Source organism: Anser brachyrhynchus, assembly GCF_964034855.1.
Source record: "Anser brachyrhynchus genome assembly, chromosome: 3".
NCBI lineage: Eukaryota > Metazoa > Chordata > Aves > Anseriformes > Anatidae > Anser > Anser brachyrhynchus.
The window spans coordinates 45,089,527-45,116,845 of record NC_137696.1 but is presented as its reverse complement, the minus strand read 5'-3'; the positions used below and the strand labels follow the sequence as shown (position 1 = coordinate 45,116,845).

At 38.2% G+C, this 27,319-nt stretch overlaps 1 protein-coding gene across 4 annotated transcripts in view; it reads left to right on the top strand.

Annotated features, from left to right (window-relative positions):
- RYR2 (ryanodine receptor 2) overlaps positions 1 to 27,319 on the top strand; it is a 423,080-nt gene that overhangs the window by 251,288 nt on the left and 144,473 nt on the right. For all 4 annotated transcript variants that reach the window (XM_080588287.1, XM_080588286.1, XM_080588285.1 and 1 more), the window contains 3 exons: positions 6,659 to 6,806; positions 14,200 to 14,408; positions 16,413 to 16,587. In XM_080588287.1, coding sequence (XP_080444413.1) covers positions 6,659 to 6,806; positions 14,200 to 14,408; positions 16,413 to 16,587 — 532 coding nt within the window. The remainder of the gene's footprint in view (positions 1 to 6,658; positions 6,807 to 14,199; positions 14,409 to 16,412; positions 16,588 to 27,319) is intronic.

Here is a 27,319-nt window from a genome sequence, read left to right as displayed (position 1 = left end):
GCTCACTGGAAGAGGGCAGAGAGAAAGAGGAGGACTTTATCTACTCACTGGTCAGCTGTCTGTGTTTTATCCTCTGACTTAAATTACTGTCCTGGAGGCTAGACTGGAACTTGGACCTTTCCTAGACTCCTTGCCCTACTCACTGGATGACGGAGCTCAACATGCAAATGAAATCTGCTCTTGGATACTACAAATGATAGTCCGCTGTTGAGAATATTTGTGGAAGATAGAGGTATAGTTTTGAACACTTTAGGCTTGTAATTACTGAACTGTGTAGGTATCTAAATTCTTTTGATGGCCAGGGACTGATTGTTATATATATAGAGTATCACTATCACTTGGACCTAGTAAATACTAAATTAAGATTATAAGCCCTTTGTTAGGTTTTCTGAGATGTTTAAAGAAGACGGAATGAATCAGGTTCTGATTTTGACTACCAGGTCATCCTCTGAAAGAGAGGAAATCGTTCTCTGAATCTCAACTGGGCTTAGGTATATGATCGATACTGAACAGTTCTTCCCTACCAAGAGAAAGACAATTATAGGTGTGCAAAGAAGAACCTAGAGAATTTAAAAATTAAAAGCTTAAATGGCTATGAAGCCGGATACACTTATGGTTGGAAAGCCTCTTAATTGGGGTTGCAAGTTTGCAGTCTTGGATACTTCTGCTTTAAACAATCAAATATTTTGTTGGGTCTGATTCATTCCAACTGAAGACTTCTTTGTGCTGAGTGAGCACTGTTGTTGAGAATGTAATGCAGTGGTGGAGTGAGCAGTGTCATAGTTATGGTTTCAACATATTCAGGTTGTTAAAGACCATCGAGACCTCAGGAATGTTCATGAACTTCAGGAAGCAGATCGGCAAGATTATCAGTATTCTCTACTCCCCATGTTAAGCAGACAAATTACATTAGTCTCATTTATGGGTTAGTGGATGGATGATGTCCTTGAAAACTTTACCACCAAAAGTATGTCCTGTGGAAGCCATGCTTTGGGTTTTGATGTTGATTTGCTCTTAATTCAATTCTTATTCTCTTTTCAAAATAAGTAATTTTATTTTCTTTTGTAGAAATGACAGGCAACTGAATTCCAAAAGTGCATACAATGTTCAGATAACAAATACTATTCACTAAAAGTCGAAAGAGGAGAGCAGAACAGCAAGCTGCCCCTTTCTGGGTGCAGTGCAAAGATGCTTCTCATTCAATTGGCACACTTACCATATGGCAAGCTGCTAGCTGTTGTCCATGCTGCTGTGTGCTTTTGCTTGTCTCCAACAATGTGTTTGTTTCATGGGCTACATTTTCTCATCCCATCAAATTACTGTGACATGTTACAGTACTGTAATGAAGTGACATGGTGCTATACTGTGTAATACTGTAAACAGATAATACAGAGCTGTGAAATAGTTTCCTAAGGGAAAGAAATTTACAGAGGTTTGAAAGTAGATGAAGTAATGACTGGGAAATATGTTATAAACAGGAATCATACTGTACGATAGATTAGATGATCTAGAAGATCTATTCCATTATGAATGCTTCACGGTTTTGGGATTATAAAATATGAAAAATTAAAGGGATACTGTCAAGTAGTTCATGTATAACCCATTTTTTTCTTGTTATAATCTGATGGGGAAAATGCCTTCCATGTTCCGCACTTTTTCTTCCTCTAAATCCACCACTGCTTGTCAGGATTTTTTTCTTTACAAGTGATCACTGCTGTTCGTGCGTGACTATATACAGTATTTTTGTTCTGCTGCTGCAGAGCCAACCAGCCAGCCAGCAGAGGGAGCACACGTTAACTAATAAATCCTGTTCCCAGAACTGTGTTGACAGCTGTGATGACACAGATCACAAACAAGTAAGTATTTTTCAGTAGGACAGGGTAGCTTGTTGCTCCATGAAAGGAGCAGGAGGAACAAAACAGGTAGGAAAATTTATATTTACAAGAACATATTAAATATCAAGGGTAAGTGGAAAAACAAGCACAAAATCAGTATGAAATGTACTTGACAGTGTCCCTTTAAGGGAGAAAATGGTTGCCTACCAGTTTGTCTTCTCTGAACTGGTGAACTGGTAAATGACTGAAGACAGATAGGACAGGTAGATACAGACAAAGGAGCAATATATCCTTGGTGTAAGTCAATTAAAGTAATCACATTTCTGCTATGAGAGAGGGCTTTTAAAAATACTCTACATGTATAGATTTTGACATTTTGTACCATCATAATTCCCTGAGTTACTTAACTTGTTTTTTGAAAAGCGATTTTCCATAACAAGTTGATTGAAAAATAGCATTGAAGTATAAAAGGATGCATTTGTGGCTAAAGCTTCACAATAGAGTGGAAAATATTCAGAACCCGCCTGTGAGCTTACAGTGTTGGTTCTAATTGGCATATATCTGTTGTCAAGGCATATATTGCACATAAGTCTGTGGTATTATTTATACAGGAGCAACTTGACTTTTCTTTCTGTTTTACTTACATAAAAGAGACGAGCTCAGAGATCACAAAGCAAATGAAAAGAATTTCAGTCCTCTTCCACTTACTGAATATATGACTTTTAAGTCCCCATACTGATTGTGGGAGTCACATCCAGAGATTCTGACTTTTAGATTTTGGTTGTATGTATTGTTACTTATGCAGATATCTTAGTCAAAGGATGTTTTGCTTTTTCTACATGTTGTATTGTGGCTGAAGAACCTAACAATTGAGGGAAAAGCAAACAAACAAAAACAAAAAACAAAACAGCTTTAATAATTGGTTGTAAAAGTTAGAAACCTAAAAAGTTCTTCCTAATATGTGAAGAGCAACTTAAAAAACATTGTTCCTGACCTCGGATAGGTAGTCAGGGCTGTGAAGCAATTATCATGTCCATTTTCAGTTTGGCTCAAAATTCAATGTGAAAGACAGTTTGGTCTTTTAAAGCCAGATTCTTACTTTGTAAGATTTTGTACGATAATAATCACTATGTGATTAGGAGTTGGTCTTCCCAGGCTGTCTTCTGCTGCAATGAAGAGAGGTACTGTTCTGGCAGAGGAAATACAGATGTATGGAAAAAATGACAAGTTTAAAGCTTGTCAATTATTTTGTCATTAAGTGTATAGAAAGATGCATCTTTTTCTTGTAAAAAAAAATAATGTTGTTACATCACTTTCACATTTTACCTTTTTTGTATTAATATGTTAATTCCTTCAGTTTACAGTGAGAGCACATTCTGCCAGGCATTTTGTATGTGTACAATCCTCAGTGAAGATGGTTGAAGATGTACGCATACTTCTAAGCATACATGTACTTCTAAGTATCGAACCGAACTGCTAGAAAGCCAGTTTAGGAATGCAAGTTCTGCTATGGGTGGTTACATTTAGGATATATTTTTTAACATTGCCAAGAATATAACTTTGTTAGGACTGTAGTGTGCTTTCCAATTCTAATGACTCTTGGACCTTGAAATGACTTTCTACTAAATATGAATTCAGAATTATTTTTACCTTATGAAATATTTTTTAATATTAATGATTTATGGTTAAAGGTATGGTAAACACAGAAAAGCTAGGCCTCTGGATAACCAGATAAGAAATTTATAGTATACATAAATGACCCAGCTCACAGTGTATGTGCCTCACACATTGGCTCACTGAGCTGAGTTTCTGACAGCACTGCTGGCAAATTCACCAATAGCATTTATAGTGGCAGTTGCTCAAAAATCTTTGTGGAAGTGCAAGATCCACACGCGTAGCAGCAAACAGAATCCTTTCACAGCTGCAAAATGAGGGTTTATAATGGTGCAAATGAAGCTTGGAAAACATCAGCACATTTGTCTCTCACTTGAATGTGTGGTGAAATACATTAACTTTATGCTTGTCATTTAACAGCTTTGGTTAAGAGAACAAAATCGTTTCAGTACTACATAGAATATGTATCTGTACAGCTCTAATGCTTTAAATCACAAAACTTACAATGCCATTGACTTATTATAATCATTCCTGCACTCTTCCTAATCCATGTTTTAATTTTTCAGTGTTTTCCTATCTTTCTCTTTGATAGGCACTATTATATATATATATATATATATTTTCTTTGTGTGTGTGTGTGTGTGTGTGTGTGTTTTGTTCCTTTTAGTCTGGTGATCCTGAACTTCTCAGAGCTTTGGGAAGGCCCAGGACTGCATAGGTTTGCAATATCATTTTATAGCTCTGAAAACTATATTGTTCTTTATCATTTCAGATGTCTTTCAGAGGTTTGTGTAAGGCTTTTTTTTTTTTGTTACTGAATTACTTCTGAAGAATACAACATTGTTATGCACACTGTCTCTTAACAGGTTCTTCTGTTAGAGTTGTTTACAGTTTGACTGGTATTCTGTGCTGCTGTAGACGTTACGGACGCTCCTGTTTCTATCTTACTCTTACATGACATCTGTCTATGAAAGCTACAATTTGTACTAGATGAATTATCTACGTGTCACATACTCATATTCACTGAATGAATTAATGCAGTTCTGCAGCTCAAGTTGTATTTCCTCTGTGAATTATTCTACAGTAGCATTTATTACCTGTAATGAAAAGGCTCCTTTATAAATGTTGGTGTGTGTTTGGGTGTATTTTCTGTAGTTCTTTTTTTCTACTATTAAGAGTTATATTTGCTTAGTGTCAATGTTGATTTAATACTGCCTATTTCACATGTACTCTACAAATAACTACATGTGTGGTAATCCAATTACTATAAATATAATAATTGTAATTAATGCCTGCAGGGGGGGTGGACTAGATGATCTTTAAAGGTCCCTTCCAATCCAAACCGTTCTGATTCTATTTTCTGTAATACAACTAAATCTGTTGTATACATTGTATATTGTAATACTGACTTTTCGTGGCTGCAATGCTTTCTTTTACTTTACTCCAAATTCAGTTGTAAAGGACCATATGTGGTGTTTGTGTTGTACTCAATAGAAACAAAGTTGTGTAATAAAATACCTAGGCTTCTTTATTTTCTTTTACTATGATATTATAGGTTCTGAATTCAAAGCCAAACAATTATATAAATTTTGTGTGTGCTACTCAGCTCAGACCATTTGAAACAGAATTTTATCAACAAGCTTGAGGTTTTCTATTGTTGTTGTTGTTTTATTTAATTTCACATGACTTAGTGAACAAGTACTGTATCAGACAAACACTGTACAAAACACAGTCTTCTGATGAAGCATTAGACTGTCAAACCTGGTAAATTCTGGAGGGGAAAAAAAAAATTAAAAAAAAAATCAAGCTCTTATCCATCTCTTAAAAGTCCGCAGTACACTACAAAACAGTAACTTTTCTGTAGTGAATAAAAAGAATTAAGTCTATGTACAAATTGCAAATATACTTAATAAAAATTACCACTCTTAGCTAGTCAGCTCTCTTACTGACTTGATTATGACTGTGCAAAACTCAGTTACTGTATAGGATCATTCTTTTGATTTGCTATGCTTAAACCACAGAGGTTTGGAAGATTATAAGTACCAAATCTTATGATGAGTATAGCAATAACAGTTCTTAAGTCAGCAATAAGTGTACCATTCAAAATTTAGATAGACAAATAACAGGAAATAAAGAACAAAACTATTAAAAGAAAAATCCCTACTCTTATTCATACTTCAAGAAGTAGCCACAGTTGTGAATTAGTGAAAAAGGTCAAGGTCACAATGTTAAATAAACTTAGACCTAAGTAAGGAAAATAATCTATAAATCTGAGTTTGTTTTATATTTTTATGCCTTTTTTTTTCATACTATAACTGTTTGCTTAGGCATTTCTAAAGGAAGTAATATTCTAGATATATTTTATTATCATATATCATTATCTGCTGATTGCCCATATATTAATGTACATTAATGGTTGCTATAGCAATTACCAGGTCATTATGCTAACTGTAATTAATATTATGGATGAGAAGTTATACTTCTTAGAAGAAGTTAACTGTTATTCCAGTTATTTCTGATTCATTTTTTAAAGAAAATTTTTCATGATGTCCTTTTGGACAAGCAGCGTTTCAGAGGAAAATATTTATCCTTTTATGCCTTTTGCAAGACAAATAATTTTAAACCATGGTGTTTCATCTCTGGTGTTAATGTGAATATTTTCACATAATTATTTTTTTCACTTTTTTATCAAGGAAGTAATAATTCCTTATAGCAGTTTTTTCAGTACATTTTTGGTTCATTCTGTTTTGGTAGCAGCCTTTTTCCAGATGTACTGAATCAAATATTGGAAAAAAAGGAACGTCAGCTTAAAAGTGTTTTGAACAAGTATGGAAAGAGAGCCCCTCAAATTATCGTTGTGCTTACCCTGACATTGGCCATCCCACTGAATATAACTAGAGCTGATATGGTATAGTACTTAGTGTCATCAGCAATGCATTATCTTTATCTTTTTGTTAGCCATTCTAGCACACAGGTAATGCCTGTCCAGTAATGTTTCTTTTTCTAGAAGGAAGTTCATTGGTAGGATTTCATAAAGCACTGGTTAATAACTGCACTTTAGTGTTTACTCACTATGATGAGCCCAAAGGCAGATAGCCTTGCATTAAAAGGGCAATAAAAAATGCCTGCAATGCCTGCCTATTTCTACAGCACAATTTAAGAGAGAGTATGGCTTCTGAAATTGAATTTGATTTTTCGTACTTCTACAGGATGTGAAAAATCGACGAAATCCTCGCCTTGTACCTTATGCTCTTTTGGATGATCGGACGAAGAAGTCAAACAAAGACAGTCTTCGTGAAGCAGTCCGCACCCTTTTAGGCTATGGTTACAACCTGGAAGCTCCTGACCAAGATCATGGTAAACAATTTTGTTGTCTCTCTGTCTCGAAATTAAAGACTATTCCACTTCACTACTTGATTTGTTGGTCCAGTAAAACGACCTAAACAGTTAGAGTACTTTCAAAGCTAATAGGCCCTTTTCTATGTATTATCTTGTTATATTACCCTTTGACTTTACATTCATTCATTATATTTGAGGTGCCCCAATCCAAAATCATTTTTAAATTAAAATATTTTTGATTAGTACTATCTTTGTTATTTCACAACAGAATAGCAAAATTGCTAAGAAAAGGATTATATGTAAGCTCAGTAGAAGTGAATTTTATGTTCTCGCAGTTTTAACTTCAAATAGTTAAGGAAAGATTCTGCAGTTAGCATACAATCCTCTATTTAAATACTTAAAACTAAAAGATAACATTTTCAAAGACATGCATATAAACCAAATTTCTGTGTTTTCAAACAGAAAAATTGTCGAATTAGATAATCTGTTAGAGCATTTAAGCCTCTGTTATTTTCTTAGGTCTTCAAAGTTCAATAGACTATAATTAAACTTTAACTCATTTCCTAGCAATGTTTTGATTGAAATTGCACCATTGCTAGTCTGAATATTTTATTGATATGTAGGGCAGTGTTTTCAGCATCTATAGTTTGATTCAGTTTTTATGAGAGGCTACATTTTTAAACTGGTACCATGAATGTGTAACAGGGATGGATTGCTGAACAGGCAAAATAATCTGTTGCTGTGTAGAGTAGATTGTGCTTGTGGCAAAACACCATGGTCTCTGTTAAATCTGCTTGTGGTTAGTCTGTAGGGTTTAAGACTGATTCATAATCTTTTAATTTTTCCCACTCCCCTCCTACTGTGGGAAAGAGGTACTGCATAGAGAGAGAGTATGACTTCTGCATGGTTCTGAGAAGGTGAGTTGGCTGTTGCAGGAGGTGTTTGACTCCTATGAAGATAAAGGAGCTGTCTGGTGGTAGGGAGAGAGGGAAAGAAAGCACATTCTTTTTCTACCATCTTCTCCAAATCCCATTGAACAATATTAATTCCCTTTCGTCATTTACAGCTCTGAGAACCAAATGTACCTGTCTTTCCTTAGGAATGAATGGCTAGAAAAATCAATTAATTTTTTTTTCTTAAGATGCAGAGGATCTTTGAGCTAGCTCTGTGCATGGAGTTACAAATTAAATGAAAAGAACGTATGTGCAATCCTTGCATCTGAAAAGTGTCATCAATCCCGTTGCAAAATTTCCAGAGTAAAGGACTTGCAGAAGTGTCTCACAAACTAGTCTTCCTCAAACAAAGACTAGAATTGCATTCAACCACAGGTTTTATATGTATTTTGGCGATTTAAGTTTAACAGTTTATGAACCTCTACAGTTTTTGAGATGCATAAATCATGTCACACAAATTCCCTTTCATTAGCCAAAATCCATACCGTTATTAAATGATATAGAGCCATCTAGTGGTGTTCTGCATCTCCGTTGATGACTTTTATTTTTAACATTGATTGACAGAACTGTATAGCAGCATTTTTTTAATTCTTTGCTGTAAGTATTATTTATTAGTTACCCACAGCAACTGTAGCTTAGGGATTGCTTAGAATATAGAAAGTCTTAGTTTACTTAGAATCTAAAAACACAATGTAGTTTCACTTCCCATGCTTTGTGGTGGTCAATCTCCTGTATAGGAGAGGTACTGAGGATCTTCAAAAGTGGTTTTAAGGCTTTAAAAAGACCATTAAAGAGAAAATGCTACTGGTAAAAGGATTATATGGCAGAGAGTTCAGAGTTGCTTACAGGAGATTTATTGAGCTTGAGTCCAGAAAGGCCAAACATTTGGGGTATGAGGTGTGATAGTAATTTCTGAGGGACATGATTTTGTAGGCTATTCAAGATAAGATTAGAAATACTGACTTTTTTATGGCTGAGAAAATAGAAAAGGGAGAGATTCTTAACACAGTCTAATGGGCAAGCAGGTGCAGACATATTTTAGCTTATAAGAAAATTTGAGCTGATTAGAAATTCAGAAAGAGGAGGAATTGCAATGGTAAGACTGGAATATTGAATTTTCAAAGGCTGAGCAGGCTTTGATACTTTGCAAATTTGTGGGAAAAGATCCAAAATGCTTTAGGCATTCTTTTTCCTAATCTGAGAGAGAGTCAGGTTGATCCCTAGTTGTGTGATCTTATTAATGGAGAGAAAACTATGTAAAATACTAGAGAATAGAGTAGTTCAGAGAACTTAGGGAAGAAAGATCAACTAAGCTTTTTTTTTTTTTTTTTTTGAAATATATATATATATTTTTAATGCAATTTTTGTTATTTCAGGCTACCTTATGGTTTGAATTGATAGTAAAGTCTTGGAAAACTCACTATATACTGATGTGGGAAGATGGAGACAGTCCTAAGGGTTAGCCAACAATATTGAAGGAAAACCAGAAACAAGTTAAGATAAAAAGTGTTTAAAAGGATGTTAGGAATGGCCATCTCTGAGGCACCATGTAGGATCATGAGTAGTACTAGTATTCAAGGAATATTAATGGGTAAATGCTTTTTGGCAATATTTGAGAACATCTTCCGTAGGTAGAAGTAGATGGATGCCACATAGCTGTGGATAAATCAATATATATATATATATTTTCAACCCAGTATGTTCAGTGCACTGAGAGGGGGAAAAAAAGGAGATTTGGAGACACAGACAAATCTAAGATTTGTGCTTTTGTGCATGACAGAAACAAAAGTAGATCTGTATCAGAAGAGATTGATCCAGAAGATGGTGGGATGACACAGTAAAATAGTGCAAGTGGTAGCAAAAGAACAGGAATACTGACAAGAACATTGGGCTAGGTAGATGGAAAGTTGGATTGGAGAGTAGAGATCCAAGTCCAAAACTTCATTGTTAGTTATCAAGAAAAGGGGAAAAGATGGAGGTATTTTATGCCTGAAAGCAGTGTGTGTCCCAGCATAGTTTTTCTCCCCCTTAAAAAAGCTTAAGCACTTAAAAAATAAATAATAAATAAAATCTTTGTTCATAATTTCCACAAAAGTTGTGAAGCACAAGCTAAGCACTTCTCTACTGCTGTTATGGATCACAGGGAACAACATGTTTATATTGTCTCAAGCTTTCTCTTGAGGTTTCTTTTTGTCCTCTTTCTCTGAAGAAGCCCAATAGCAACTCAGTTTTATCTATAAAAATACTTTGATAAAGTGTTTTATATAAAACAAACTGATTTATCAATATTTTTATGCCATTGCTCCTTCATCATTTAAGAGAATCAGTGATAACTTTTAAGAAGAAATACGTTTAATGTGTTAAAGTTTAACTCCAGCCTCCTTTGAACCTCTTAGTGAAGCCATACTGGTCTTTGAGAATATATATTACTTATAATTACCTGAAAATATGTGAATGTTAACTTAAACTCTCTTAAACTAGCTCGTTACAAATCACTTGCACTTACAGTTAAGAGAATTTTGAAATGAAACGTAGTAAGTGATGATAAGATAAGCACATGATCATGCTACGGATAATTAACAAAATTAATCAGTGGCTGAGAAAGCTTTTAACACAGCAGTTAATTTATTTTACACTCCATTGCACTAGACAAGAGAAGTGAAAAAGCTCATTTTCTTGAACCTTGAAGCTGCTGTGGCAGTTTTTAAAGCACTCTATGAAATATAGCCTCATCTGACTTTCTCTTCAACAGTTTGAGAGAGAGTAAAGGAGAACAGTCAAAACAATTTATATTTGGCATGTTGTTTTTTCTCATTTCACTAGCTAATAATATTTTCGAAATATTGTTTTATTCTTTTGTTGTTTTGTTTTGATTTGTTCTTAAACAGCAATCTGCAGACATTGCCTTTAACACTACCTTTATGCCCTTCTTAAGGCACCTTTATTCTTTCAAGACTTGCTGCCTTTTATCTTGACACAAGTTAATACACTTTTCCTGAAGCAGGAGTAAGATTACTTTGGGCTATTTTGTCGTCATTGTTGTTGTTAAACAAAGATGTCTCATAGTTTAGGAATCTTAACTCAAAGACAAACACCTGTCTTTTACAGTGACTGGAAGTGATTGGAGGATGAATTTAGTCTTTTTTTTTTTTTTTTTTTTTTTTTAATCTAAATAACTGGGAGCCCAATTCACAGAATCATGGAACTGTTGAGGTTGGAAGGGAACTCTTGAGATGTCCCTCTCACTGCTCAAGCACGGTCAGCTAAAGCAGATAACCCAGTACCATGGCCAGATGGGTGTTGAATATATCCAAGGACCGTGAATCCACAGCCTTTCTGGAAACCTGTTCCAGTGTTGGACCATCCTCACTGTAAAAAGTGTTTTCTTGTGTTCAGATGGAATTTCATGTGTGTTACTTTGTGCCTATTGCCTCCCTCTTCTTCTTTGTGTCTGGCTGTCTTTACTTCATTCCCTCCCATCAGGTATTTGTACAAACTAATAAGATCCCCTCTGAGCATTTTGTTCTCTGGGCTGAGTAGTCGCAGCTCTCTCTTACCCTCTGCTCATGAAGGATGCTGCAGCCATGGTCCTGTGCTGTACTTGTTCCAGTAAGTCTGTATCTTTCTTGTACTGGGGAGCCCAGAACTGGACCTAGCACTCCAGATGTGGACTCAATGGTCCCAAGTAGAGAGGAAGCATCAACCAGCTGGCAAAGCTCTTCCTGATGAGCCTAGGATGCTGGTGGCCTTCTTTGCCACAAGGGTATATGCTGGCTCATATTCAACTTGTCCTTCTCTGCAAAGTTGCTTTCCAGTTGGTCAGCCACAGTGTGAAGTGCTGCTGGGGGTTGCTCCTCCCCAGGTGCCAGACTTTTTCCCTTTGCTGAACTTTGTGAGATTCTTCTCAGCCCAGTTCTGGAGCCTGTCCAGGTCCTTCTGAATGACAGCACAACTGTCAGCTGTATCAACTACTCTTTCTAATTTTGTGTCATCTGTGAACTTGCTGTGGGTGCACTCTGTTCCATCATCCAGGTCAGTAATGAGAACAGAAAACAGCATTGGCTCCAGTACCCCTGTAGACCATAGTAGCCTTGGGGTACTCCTCTAGTGACTTGCATCCATGGGGACTTTGTGCTGCTGATTACATTACTCTGGGCCTGGCTGTTTTCAGCCAGCCTTTCAATACACCTCAATGTGGGATTATTTAACCCATACTTTATCAGCATTTCTATGAGATGTTAAGGGAGACATTGTGAAAAACCTTACTACAGTCAATGCAAAAACATCCACTGCTCTCCTGTTATCCTGAGAGCAAGCCACCTCATTGTGAAAGGTTATCAGATTGGTTATGTGTGATTTCCCCTCTCATAAATCCATGCTGACTATTCCTGATCACCTTCTTGTCCTTCATATGTTTGGAGATGTTTTCCAGGAGGATTTTTTCCATCATCTTCTCTAGGATTGACTGACCTGACTGTAGTTCTTTGTTTTTTTCCTTATTGCTCCTCTTGAAAACCGGAGTGACATTTGTTCTCTTCTAGTCTTTAGAAACCTCTCCCAGTTGCCATGACCTTTCAAAGATAATTGGGAATGGTTTCACAATGACATCAGCCAGTTCTCTCACCACTTGCAGATTGCAACCTACCAGGGTTAATGGGTTTATTTAAATCCAATTTACATATTTCCTAGCCTGGGTCTCCTCCACTTCATAACTCCAGACTTTCTCTCTTGTCTCAGCAGCTGAGGATTCCTGAAGGCCAATCTTACTGTTAAAGACTGAGGCAAAGAAATCACCAAGTACCTCAGTCTTTCCTGTCTCATTTGTCGCCAGGTCAGCAAGTGGACCATAGGTTCCTTACTCTTCCTTTTGTTATTTGTGTTTGTAGAATCCTTTCTTGCCTGTCATATTCCCTGGCAGATTCAACTCCAGATCAGCCTTGGTGTTCCTAACTCTAGCCCTGCAAGGTTGGACAGAATCTGTATGTTCTTTCTGTGTCCCTTGGCCCTGTTTTCCACCACTTACATGTTTCCTTTTTATGTCTGAGTTCAGTTAGGAGCTCCTTGCTCGTCCAAGCAGGGCTCCTGCTGCCTTTTCTTCTTGCTGAACATGTGGCTTCTTCTAGTTTGAAGAAAGCCTCATTTACTATTTTAATAGCAGTTACCCTTGATGAATTTACTCATGTTGGTCTGCCTGCTTGTCTTTACGTACAAGCTCAGAGCTTGCTCCTGAGCCATCCCAAGGCAGATCTCCATGCATTCCAGCTGCTCTGTCACATAAAAGCCAACTCTTCCTCACAGCTTGTCCATCCTAAAAAAAACTTGTATCCATCCATTGCAATGTTCCAGTCGTGTGAATTATCCCATCATATCTCTGTGATCCTAATATGCATCATAGCCCTGTAACTGTACTCATTTTTAATTGGACATGCTGCATGCATCAGTGTAGTCATTTAAGAGGTACCCAAGCATGCTGGTTCCCCAGAAGAGGCAAGGGAGCCCCATCAAGCTGTTCTGCAGGTACTTTCTCCTTTGTATGCTTACACACAAACAGGTTCCAGTTCAGCTCTGTTTTCTTGATTTCTGCATCCCTTATGTTCTTGTCACTCTGGGCCCTTGGCTTGCTACCCTTATCCTCAGCTTACTTGGCTGTTTTCTAAGGAATCATGTGCTTTCTTGTCATTTCTAGTTTAAAGCTCTCCCAGCAAGGTTGGCCTGCTGTTGGCAAAGATATATTTGCCTGGTTTAGTCTCATGGATCCCATCTCTCCTAAGCGGCTTTTAACCCTCAAAGAGGGTCTTACTGTTGTAGAAACTAAAACCTTGCTGTCAACACCAGCTGTGCAATGAGTTGTTAAACCTCAGGATCCATTGGGTTGTCTTCAGGTCACTGATTGGATCAAGGAGGACACTACTTGAGCCCTTGACCACTTTCCCTAGTCAATGCTTGCAACATCCCAGATCATTCCTGGCTTTTTCACTGGTATCTGCATGGAAGAACAACAGGGGTTAGTACTTGGAGGGCCAGATGAGCCTTGGTATCATCTCCATAACGTGCAAATGTTAGCACCTGGCAAGCAGCAAACTTTCCTAGTTTCACTGTTAAAATGTTTCTTTATACAATCCATCTTAACTTGCTTCAGGAATACAATGTGAAAATCTATATGCCGTATTTCAAAAAAAGGGAAGGCAATCTTTTAAGCCTTGTGAATTAATGCATTATATTCTCTCATACTTTATGTTTGGGTTAACTGTTTGATTGCTTTACTGATGTGATGGTAATAGGTCATCTGTTCTTCAGAATGCCAATTCCATTACTTCCTAATATTTTTCAGTGTGCTTTAAAGACAGGGCTGTGTATTTGTCTGTTGTTTTCACTGACTGTATTTTATCAGTAGCTGAATACAGTACTTGATGCTACTTTTATTTTTTCTTTACCTTTTTATTTTTTAAACCTCACAGCGACGAGATTGGATGTATGCAATGGGATAATGGAAAAATTTAGGATCTTCCGCACAGAGAAGACTTATGCAGTGAAGGCTGGGAAGTGGTACTTCGAGTTTGAGGCAGTTACAGCAGGAGACATGAGAGTTGGCTGGACAAGGCCGGGTTGCCTGCCAGATCAGGAACTTGGCTCAGATGATGAAGCTTTTGTTTTTGATGGCTTTAAGGTTTGTTTATCTGTAATTATATGAGTGATTGCAGAACTTCATTTTGCATCTTATTCTGTGTGCCGTTGCCTCAACTTAATTGCTTTCTTTTCTTCCATCTGTGTTCTATGAAATTATTTCTCTCTCTTTGAGGCCCTAGGTGGAATAGGAAGAAAAATACAAAGCCTAAGCTGTAAATCCATGCCACCTGAGGAATTCATTAGCAGACTTTGTCATTTCTCTTTCCTATTCTTTGTCAATTTTTTTCACAGCTGCACAGAACAGGTACAGTGTATATAAACCATTCAACATCTAAATGACTTACCGAAATTCTAAATACTGGCAGAGCTGTAATTAAATATTAATAATTTCTTTAAATTTTTAGTCTACTCTTCTATCTATGAGAAGTGCCTATTAGAGAATAAATGTGGTTAAGATTATTAACAGTGAGTGTATGAGGCAACAAGTTTTCTGATACAAGTTTTCTATAGGAATGTAAAAGTTTGAAAGAGCAGGTCTATTTTTTCATGGAAATCCATACAATTTAGAGTAAATTAATTATGATAGAAACAGTAATTTTTGCTCAAATTCAACTCTGCATTAAGTGCTGACAGATTGAATCAGTGTTAAGAATATATAGGAAATCCAAGTATTTTATATGTTACTAATTTTTATCAGAATAGGTTTAATAACTCATTGGAACTTTTTATTTCATTGTGAAGGCCTGTGAAACCACTATCCAAACCATATAACTGCTGTTAAGGCTACTGATGAATCTTGTCTTAATGAAAACCTTTACCATACATTTCTTATGTCTGATGTTGGAATTAATTTCCTTTATTACTATTACAATACTTGACAGAAACCAACAGTAGGCCTGCCTGTTCCTGGTCAGGTCAAGGTCTCTAGCTGTATTTTATCCATGTTACTGGATTTTTATTCTTTTTTTTTTCCAACTCTTGTGTTATTCAAGTAGACGCCTTAAAAAGAGAACTGAAAAGTTGGTTTTATAAAATGCCTAATTGGATTAGGTAAACTATTGAAGACCCGTGTCTTCACTAAAATAGCTGAGTAGTAGTTTGCTTTCTGCGTCTTAATTTTTGACCTTTAGGTCTCAATCTACAAAGCTATTTTGTTGTATTTGATTTTAGTGGGTTCTCTGCTTAGTTCGATAAAAGCTTGTTTTTGACCTTCGGGATACACAGAAAGCCTCATTTGTTTGGTAGGATTTTGAAGAAGGATAAAAATCTAGCAGTGATGGAATATATGAATTGTGAACGTATTTGTTATTAACAGTGTTTTGTCGTATGTATGTTTGTAATAGTTCTTTATAGATGTTCATTTATTTGAATTTCAATCCAAGACCCCAGCTAAGGCTACCCATCCAAAACCCTGCAGTCTTGGACTTGGTCAGTCATACAAATCATTAATCATGCCCTGAACTACTGTGGTATCTCTCAGAAGCTTATAGAGTTCATCCCATCCACAGAAAATTCTGTTCCTTCCAAAATTTGTTATGACAGAATTTTAATTTATTTTGTATGCAAGAGTTTTAGAATTATATTTAAGGAAACAATAAAGTTTATTTGGAAGCAATGAATTTATAGGCCACTAGATTGAACAAAAACAATTGTTTTAAAAAAAAAGTTTGTGAAACAGCTATTTAACATTGTAACCGATAGCATGTTATTTTCATTACAAGTCTCTCATGCAGCTTCTGCATAAAAATAAGCCATGTTCTTTCTTACTAAAATGTTGAAATAGCAATTTGCCCTGTCAGCTCACGTAGCAATGTTTTAGAATACATTTGAGAGAAGTGCTTGCAGGAAGTTAATTGTCGGATTTCCATTTTCAAAGTTAACTTGCGGTATTCACAACCATTGTTTTGGATTGATATGCTGTGGAAGTTTTAATTTTAGTGCTGTGTTAATTGAGGGGGCTAATTATTAGTTTTAATCACTAAAAGGGAGATGAACACATACATTGTCACTGTTATTCTTTGAAAGTCTTTGAAATCCTTTACAGGCACAGCGGTGGCATCAGGGTAATGAGCATTTTGGCCGCTCATGGCTGGCAGGAGATGTTGTTGGATGTATGGTTGACATGAATGAACACACTATGATGTTCACCTTAAATGGTGAAATCCTTCTCGATGACTCAGGTTCAGAACTTGCATTCAAGGACTTTGAAGTTGGTGATGGTAAGTATTGTAATATATTGTGCTGTTAACATACCTTTTGTTCCATTTCTCTTTTAAGTTCCCCTTTCTAGGTAAAAAAAGGAAGTGAAAATTTAGCTATTTAGCTTGACATGCTAAATGCACAATTTTCTTGATGTAGTTTAAAGTATGCTAGACTGTATATGTTCCAAAGAAGAAAGGAAATAGTATCAACATAACAGGCAAGAACCACTAGAGTTCAGTGGCTCTAGCCAGCATATAATATTATTAATTATAACTTTCTAGGATGCAGTGCTGAATCCACGTTCTTTAATTGAAGACACAGTCCCTATTTTGCATCTCCATGTTTCTGTCTGTATTGCCACAGAGAATTGCCCCTGTATGGAAAAGAAAATTGCTTTAAAACCTAATGAGATTTTTTTAAAACTAGTTTCAGTGGACTTTGTTTTGTTTTTCAGTGCAGAATTTCTGTTCTTGCTGTGTGTTGTGGATCTGTAGTAGCTCTTTGAGACACACTAAAAAACAATGTTAGTATATTTAACAGCAGTCTTATGGGGTTCTGAAAATAAATTAATTTGATTTTTTCACTCATTTTGCAAATATTTTGTAAATTAATTTTATACTATGAGTATTTATTGTGGCATATTCAGTGTATTTGCATAAACTATAAATGAATTGGTGTAGTAACAAAAAAATAAGCAGTGGTAGTCTGGGTACTCGTTCACGAAGACGGTCACATTTTTCACAGCATGGTGGAGATAAAAATCAAGAGAAGAATATATGCCACTCAATGTGTTATTACGCTTACCTAATCCCTAAAAATAAGGTTTTTCTTCTTTTGTCAATTTTGCTAATATATTAAGAAAGCCAACAGCACTGTCAGATTTTGCTGCTATCTTTAGTTCCTCTGTGTGGCCCATAAGACCAAGCCTTGTCTTTTACTCTATTTGATTAGTATAAGGCTTTTGGATAGGTGTAAGGATGAAGCAAGGTATTTGATGTGAAATTTGCAACCAAGTTTTGCAATCAGACTCTTGACTATATGTTGCATGGATGTGTATAGGCCTATGAATTCATGACTTAGGCAGGTCACAATATGATACACATTATTCAGATCATGTACTGAAACCCTATCAGATTTCTGCCAAATTAGTGAGAGAATATGGTGGGAAGTTTAAAACAGTTATAATTTTTCTACAGCTCTTGGAGGAGAAATGACACCTGATCCTGTAAATTCTAAACCAGCAGATTGAGTTTTGTGCCTGTTTGTTGGTGTTCTTGGTCCACTTTTCAGAGTCCTAAAGCAGGTTTTAGTTTACCACGATGCCATAGGTTATGAGATGGCAAAATACTTTTGACAGATCTGGGAAGAGAGTCAAAGGCTGTATTCTCTGTTGTTCCTCTGTGAGTTTCAACACAGAAGGACTGAGAGGTCTAAGGTGACTAAGCAATTTCAGTGTTTAAAAAGAACCTAAGAATTTGCACTGATACAAGGACAGGAGCATGCTAATTAGGATAACATATAGCAACAGTGAATATAGGTTGTTTCTGTTTATGGCCTTCTGAGAACTTGGAGGAATTCCTTCACAGGCACCTCTGCTCTGTTTGGGAGGCATCTAGTATTGTCTAGAATCTTGCTACAGCTATGTATGCTTTACTGAAGATTAGGAAAGATTAAATATTTTCTTTATATCCCATTAGTTCAGAAATTAAAATTTCTGAATATAGAGAAAATTCTTAAGTTTTACAGAATCACAGAATTATCTAGGTTGGAAGAGACCTCCAAGATCATCTAGTCCAACCTCTGTCCTAACACTAACAAGTCCTACACTAAACCATATCACTAAGGGCTACATCTAAACGTCTTTTAAAGACCTCCAGGGATGGTGACTCAACCACCTCCCTGGGCAGTCCATTCCAATGCCTAACAACCCTTTCAGTAAAGAAGTTCTTCGTAACATCCAACCTAAACCTCCCCTGGCGCAACTTTAGCCCATTCCCCCTCGTCCTGTCACCAGGCACGTGGGAGAATAGACTAACCCCCACCTCCCTACAGCCTCCTTTAAGGTACCTATAGAGAGCGATGAGGTCTCCCCTGAGCCTCCTCTTCTCCAGGCTAAACAACCCCAGCTCCCTCAGCCGCTCCTCATAAGACTTGTTCTCCAGACCCCTCACCAGCTTCGTTGCCCTTCTCTGGACTCGCTCGAGCACCTCCATGTCCTTCTTGCAGCGAGGGGCCCAAAACTGAACACAGTACTCGAGGTGCGGCCTCACCAGAGCCGAGTACAGGGGGACAATCACCTCCTTAGACCTGCTGGCCACACTGCTTCTTATGCAAGCCACGATGCTGTTGGCTTTCTTGGCCGCCTGAGCACACTGCTGGCTCATATTCAGCTGCCTATCAACCAGTACTCCCAGGTCCTTCTCGGCCAGGCAGCTTTCCAGCCACTCTTCTCCCAGCCTGTAGCGCTGCTTGAGGTTGTTACGCCCCAGATGCAGGACCCGGCACTTGGCCTTGTTGAATTTCATGCAGTTGACCTCAGCCCATCGGTCCAGCCTATCCAGATCCTCCTGCAGAGCCTTCCTTCCCTCGAGCAGATCGACACACGCACCTAACTTGGTGTCATCTGCAAACTTACTGAGGGTGCACTCGATCCCCTCATCCAAGTCATCGATAAAGATATTAAAGAGGACCGGCCCCAGCACTGAGCCCTGGGGGACTCCACTAGTAACCGGCCTCCAACTGGATTTGGCTCCATTCACCACAACTCTTTGGGCCTGGCCATCCAGCCAGTTTTTAACCCAACAAAGCGTACGCCAGTCCAAGCCACGAGCAGCCAGTTTCATGAGGAGAATGTCATGGGAAACGGTGTCAAAAGCCTTACTGAAGTCAAGGTAGACCACATCCACAGCCTTCCCCTCATCCACCAAGCGCGTCACTTGGTCATAGAAGGAGATCTGGTTCGTCAAGCAGGACCTACCTTTCATAAACCTATGCTGACTGGGCCTGATCGCCTGGTTGCCCTGCAAGTGCTGCCTGATGACACTCAAGATAATCTGCTCCATGAGCTTTCCTGGCACTGAGGTCAAACTAACAGGCCTATAGTTCCCCGGGTCTACCCTCCGACCCTTCTTGTAGATGGGCGTCACATTTGCTAGCCGCCAGTCGACTGGGACCTCCCCTGATAGCCAGGACTGCTGATAAATAATGGAAAGCGGCTTGGCCAGCTCCTCTGCCAGTTCGCTCAGTACCCTTGGGTGGATCCCATCCGGCCCCATCGACTTGTGTACATCCAAGTGTTGTAGCAGGTCGCCAACCATTTCCTCATGGATTGTGAGGGCCACATCCTGCTCCCCATCCCCTTCCACCAGGTCAGGGTACCAGGTATGCAGAGAACAACCAGTCTTGCCGCTAAAGACTGAGGCAAAGAAGGCATTGAGCACCTCAGCCTTTTCCTCATCTTTTGTAACTAAGTTTCCGCCCGCATCCAGTAAAGGGTGGAGATTCTCCTTATTCCTCCTTTTTGTGTTGATGTATTTGTAAAAAGGTTTTTTGTTATCTTTAACGGCAGTAGCCAGATTGAGCTCCAGATGAGCTTTGGCCTTTCTAATTTTGTCCCTGCACAGCCTCGCAACATCCTTATAGTCCTCCTGAGTAGCCCGCCCTCTTTTCCAACGATTATAAACCCTCCTTTTTCTCCTAAGCTCGAGCCACAACTCTCTGCTCAGCCAGGCTGGTCTAGTTCCGCGTCGGCTCGTCTTTGGGCACGTGGGGACAGACCGCTCCTGAGCCATTAAGATTTCTTTCTTGAGGAGTGCCCAGCCTTCCTGGACTCCTTTGCCCTTCAGAACCTCCTCCCAAGGGACTCTGCCAACCAGTGTCCTGAGCAGCTCAAAGTCAGCCCTCCGGAAGTCCAAGACAGTGGTTTTATTGGTTCCCTTCCTGACTTCGCCAAGAATAGAGAACTGAACCATTTTGTGGTCACTCTGCCCAAGACAGCTCTCGACCACCACATCTCCCACCAGTCCGTCACTGTTTGTGAACAGAAGGTCTAGCGGGGCACCTCCCCTGGTAGGCTCTCTAACCAGCTGTGTCAGGAAGTTATCTTCCACGCTCTCCAGAAACCTCCTAGACTGCTTTCTCTGGGCTGTGTTGTGCTTCCAGGATATGTCTGGGAAGTTGAAGTCCCCCACGAGAACAAGCGCTGACGATTTCGCGGCTTCTGCCAGCTGCCTTTAGAACTCCTCATCAGTCTCCTCATCCTGGTTCGGTGGTCTATAACAGACCCCCACCAGGATGCTTGCCTTGTTGGCCTTCCCTCTGATCCTAACCCATAGGGACTCAACCTTATCATTCCCAGCCTCAAGTTCCTCAACATCTAAACACTCTCTAATATAGAGAGCCACACCACCACCCCTTCTGTGCTGCCTGTCCCTTCTGAAGAGCCTATAGCCAGACATTGCAGCACTCCAGTCATGAGAGTGGTCCCACCACGTTTCCGTGATGGCAACCAAGTCATAGCCTTCCCGCTGCACGATGGCATCCAGCTCCTCCTGTTTGTTGCCCATGCTGCGTGCATTAGTTTAGATGCACTTCAGTCGGGCCATTGCCTTCTTCCCCGGCTTTGCCATTGTTCCCCCTGGCACAGCTCCAACAAGCCTTCTTTCAGCCCCATCCCCCTTCTTTCCTAGTTTAAAGCCCTCTCAACGAGCCCTGCCAGCTCCTGGGCTAGGATTTGTTTTCCCCTTAGAGGTAGGGACCCATCTGCGGCCATCAGGCTGGGTGCCGAGTAAAGCGCCCCATGGTCAAAAAACCCAAAATTTCTGTGTTGGCACCAGCCTCTGAGCCATTTTTCTCTTTTGTAGGTATGCATTTTGTCATATGTATTATACATCTGTAAAATAATATATCTGTGTCTGAGAGAAAAAAATTTTGAACAATAAAATCCGTGCATAGTGCTTTTGGGTTACCGATCCCTATTCCTGTGGAAAGATGAATCTTATACCTATCAATTAGATATTTCCATTTTTGAATTTTAACCACTTGACTTTGATCTGTATTTCAGAGTATTTTACTTTCAGGAGTACTTTGGGAGAATATTTTTTTTCTTCTTCTAGCGTACCATAGAAATTAGGAAAAACTTGATCTGATTTAAAATGATATAATTGCCACCAGTTCGCTAGCCTACAGATTAGTGCCTACAGATTTTTTTAAATACTATGGTAACATGCTGAAGGACAGGGATGCCTGAATTGTCATAGTGTTAGTGATATATGAACAAAATCGTCCTGGTGCCATGAAATTATAACAATTGCCCAACTATTTGGCAGCATAATTCTGTTGAGTAGAGAGGGATTCTGAGAGAAACTGGAATTTCATGAGATTCTGCAGGTAGCAGTTTGATCACTACATTGATTTCAAAGTTGATGAAATTACAGTGATATAGTTTTCATGATACTCATTTCTAGCTGCAAGTTCCATTTTAAAAGTATCTCTGTTGATTCTGAAATTGCTAAAATAGTTTCAGGTTTGAGATGGAGTACCAAGGCCTTGGCAGCCATGTCAGAAATTTCATGTTAGCGTCAAGCCATTCAAATTTTTCACAATAGCCATTTAATTCACATTAAGTTCTTCTAGTGTCATGTTTATAGGAAAGAGCTTAACTTTCAAAGATCTTCTATTCTGTTTTCAGAGGAATATTCTGTTTGACCTCAGATTTTATAATACAACAGTATACAAATGTCAATTATATTATGGGTATTTTGTGTGCACTTCATTGGGGGGCATCTGTATATATGTGTGTGTGTATACAGACACACATATGAAATAACCAAATGAAATTTTACTTTTGTAGAGCTTTCAAATTTTTAAGGCTGGATTTGGTTAGCTTTTGGTAATAGCTTCTATTTAAAAGCATTGAGACCTTTCTGCATATTACTTCTATCAGTGGATTGTGTGCATGCTATGTGCTGCTGCAGAAAAGACCTCTCAGTTTAGATAAAAGATTTGGCAGAGCCTGGTGTCGTGCTTTAAAAGATGTCGTATGACTGTGAAGTTTTAATTCACTTATGAACAGTGAAAAGGGAATATGGAGCTCTGCCAATTTACTAAGACTTGTGTGCTGTATTTTAGGTTGTACTGCCAACAAGTGGAGCTCTTTGGGATTTATGACAAACTAATCTGCCTGTGAAATAATGTATTCTCAGAAGTAAAATTGTTAAACAGTAATTGCATTCTATTATGCATTTGTGTAGGAAATCTTGCACTGTAAATATGAACAAGTACACTGTGCACCCCAAATTTTGTTTTATCAACTTGTGCTCACGGAGAGCATGAGCTGTTTATTCTCAGTGTTTGACAAATCGGGTCATAAAGTTCATCCTGTATCCTCAAAAGTAGGGAACCTTATAAGAAGTGTTGCTGTGCTATACTTTTGCCATATGTGACAGAGAATGCTAGAGAGTTATTCTTCTGATGGTAGTATTGAACTCTTTTCATTTGTGCTATTTCATAAATTAAAATTAAAAGTTTGCTCTGCAGCCCAGTAATGTAACTGCAGATAAGAGCCACATCATGTGTAAACCATTTTTTTGTGTAGCTTCCAGCATTCCATCTGTAAAGTATTATATCTAAAATGTCTGGATACCCATTTAAAGAAGGGGCTTGAAAGTTAGTCTGTATTCATGACATGCACAGTCCTTATAAGAAGTAGATGCAATATCTTTACCAAATAAGGAATAGTCCTGAACAACCTTACTGACAAATATACCATATGTGAAACAGTGCAGAATTTCACCAAAAAAGAAATTAGTGCTTCCATACTTAAGACTGACACTAGTATTTATATTCAATTCCTACAGAGCAACACTTTATGTATAGTAATGATTACTTGCAGGAGTTAGCTGCCTGTACAGTACCATTCTAGCATCAATGAAATTTGTGTTGGTGAGAGATTATCATCATGATTACATATTGGCTACAGTTACAGAGTTGATGGAAAATACCAGATTGAGTAATTACATCAATGAGAATTTTTCCGGTGTAGGAATTTTGTTCTGAATTTCTTTGTTTTCTTTTAGTGATTCTTAAAGTGTTATTTTATTATTATTAATATTTTTTTTTGTGTGTGGAAATTATTTGCTTCATATCTAAGAGTGAATGCATCTGTGACATAGTTTTTTCTGATCCCACAGGAAAATGCTTAAGTAGAAGAATTAACAGCTTATGTGCTGTTATCTGTATTCTATTCAGGAAGAGCAAATATTAGGAATTGATTTAGTTTTGTGTCATATATACAACTTGGTTTGCATGAGTAGGGTATATAATCTTTTCTTAGATTTTGGACTTCATTTAATTGTCTAATCAGCTTTTTTCTATACTGCATGGAGATACAGAGATTGAGGCTTCCTTACATGAAATGTTTGACCTGTGCAGAAGCAAAAAACATTTTTTATGTATAGATAAATAAATTAAAAATGCCTAAATACATTGTGGTAGTTTTACCCAGCTGGGCAGCTGAGTTCCACCACAACTGCTCTCTCACTCCCTGTCCTCAAAGGAAAAGGGGGAGAAAGTACAATGAAAAGGGCTTAAGGGTTGAGATAAGGACAGGGAGATCACTCAACAATTATTGTCACAGGCAAAACAGACTCAGCATAGGGTGATTAGAGAAATTTATTACCTATTACTAACAAGTTAGAACCCTGAGAAACAAACAAAAACAAACGAACTAAAAATGCCTTTCCCCCATCCACCCTTTTCTACCTCCTCCCCCCAAGCACCACAGGGGAATAGGGAATGGGGGCTGTGGTCAGTCCCTAATGCTTCCTCTTCTGCCACTCCTTCACAGTCACTCTCTGCCCTTGCTCCACGTGGGGTCCCCCGCACAGGATGCCGTCCTTCCCGAACTGATCCTGTGGGGGCTGCCCACAGGCAGCAGCTCTTCAAGAACTGCTCCCACGTGGCTCCGTACCATCGGGTCCATCTGTCAGGAGCAAACTGCTCCAGCATGGGTCCCCCACAATCAGCAGCTCCCCCCCAAGACCCCCTGCTCCACCGGAGGCTCCTCCACAGGCTGCAGCGTGGAGATCTGCTCCAATGTGGGACCCATGGGTTGCAGGGAGACAGCCTGCTCCACCAGGGGCCTCTCCACAGGCTGCAGGGGAACTTCTGCTGCATGCCTAGAGCACCTACTGCCCTCCTTCTGCTCTGACCTGGGGGTCTGCATGGCTGCTTCTCACTCCTCACTCTCCCAGCTGCAGTTGCACAGCAGTTTTTTTCCTTTCTTAAATATGCTCTCATAGAGGCACAAACAACATCACTTTCTGGCTTGGCTCTGGGCAGTGTCTGGTCCCTTTGGAGCTGGCTGAAACTGGCCCTTATCTAGCAGCTTCTGGATTCTTCTCACAGGGGCTACCCCTGCAGCCCCTCACTACCAAAACCTTGCCACATTTTTATACATACGTGTGCGTATATATATATATATATATTGCAGGTTTAAGAGTGATCAGTTCGCACCTCCTTGTCTTTTAACACTTGTTTTAGCTTTTGTTCTTCTCTATGTTCTTATCAAAATATAACTGAATATACCTAAAGTCTAGTTAGGTCGTTATTTTGTTTTCAACAGCAGTGGATAGCAAGTGCATGTGGGTAAATGTAAGAGCAGGACAAGCAGACAGCAATAACTTCCTTGATACACTTTGTCCCAGCCTTCAGTGATTTCTGGTTCAGAAACTTCCTGAGCCAAAGTTGATATGTATTGAGTAGCTGTGATGGATTTATTTTTCATATGAAGTTCTCTAAACAGTTTTTGAATCAATGTGAACTTTTTGCATAAGTAATGCTATGTGACAGAGAATTCAACAACATTTCTGTATAAGAAAATATAGGAAGTGTATTGGATGTTCCTCCCTTTGCTTTGAAGCTTGCTACCAAACAATATATTTGATAACAATTTTTGTTTTGAAAGAGACTGAAAAATCACTTACTGTTCACCTTCTCTATGTCACTCATAAATTGTGGTGGTGTTATGATACTTTATTTTTTTTGTTGATGTTGTTGTGGCTGAAGTATCCTACGGTCTTCAATTTTCCTGATTAGAAAGCAGTTTCATTCTTGTTGTCCATTTTCAGTTCTTTTATACCCTTTTTGAGATGGGGAAAGCACAGTTCTTCTTAAGGTTGTTAATGTGGGTGCCATACATCCTGTAAACATCTGAAAATGTTTTACATTAATAAGAATGAGAAATTAAATTGTGATATGATTCAGATAGACAAAGTACATATTTTAGGCTACATATACCTGTGTGGCTTATAGCAAATCATACATCATTTTTGGTTAACATTGTGAGGATTCATGCTGTCACAACTGTTTCTGTGAACGTCCCTTCTCAAACAACTTGATGTCTACAGAAGAAGGCTGTTAATGTTCTAGAATGATGAGTTGAGATTCATAAGGTTATTGAAGAAGAATTATGATTTTTGTCTTTGATTAAAAACACTTGCAATAGCTTATAGACTCCTTTAAGTTAGCAGGGTGCCTAGTAAATTCTCTCTACTAGAGCTGCTAGGGTCTACCATGGTATATATCTATATAAGCAAATATAACTTTCCTAGTTATGTGTTGTATAATATGATTTTTTCCATTTCGTTCTGGAAAATACTCTTTATTATTTTCTATCAGTGTATTTGCACTAGCAGAATACACATTAATCATGTTGTCTAAAATCTGTGTTATCTGAGAAGTGGATGCCTTGTGATTTAAAAGCCTTCCTGTGAAGATAAAAAATAAAATAAAAAAATATCTGGGCTTGAGCTTATGACTAATAGTCTATGGCCTTAAATGTATCATGCCTGGTACACATACACATGATAATGAATCTTGAGTATCTGTAAGAAAAAAGAAAAAAAGGTGAAGGTGATAATGAAAACTGATTTTTTATCTTGTGGACAGTCATTCCTGTAAATGGTGCTGTGCTGTGAAGTTTGCTTTTGTCTCTAACAAACATTTCATGAACAGATGTTCTGCCTTGTTTTTATCTGGACAACCTGAAGTTGAGGCATAGGTTGTATTTTGTCCTTATACCCTTCAATACCTGTTAGATTCACCTGAGCCAGAATAATTGTGGAATAGATGAGTTCTTCATGATTCTGAACCCCAGGCACAGATAAATAAACAAATTAAAAAGTGCAAAGGAGTCAAAAGTGAATTCCCTGTACTAGAGAAACAGTAGGAGAGCAGATACAGATGCATACAGATGATGTGAAGCTGATTCAAAAAGAAAAACAAAACAACAAAAAAAACTACCACCACCACCAAAAAAAAAAAAAAAGCTAACGTAAGCTCAATGAAGCAACAGTATCATATTGTCAGCTCTGATTATCCAGAGTCACAGAGTGGTATGAACTCTTAAAATGAATTATTACTATTTTTTTTTAATCTGCAGCATGCAGATTAATCTGCAGCATGCTGTTGGTGCATTTTTTCCCACTAATATAGCTGTGTGGATGAGACCTATATTACTTTTATAGTATTTTTTTAGGATCTCTCAAATTACTATATAACTAATGGAATTTTAGGAGTAATAACAAAAATTTTTAGACTTGAAGTAAAATTGGCAGTACTCTATCACCTAACAGAGAGTTTAACCAAGTGTTGGTTTTTAGAATCCATGACTCAGTGAAGTGAGTTGAGAGTTGTGAAGAGATTAATGGATATTAGAGAGCTTCATTTCCAGAATGATATTTGAGATAT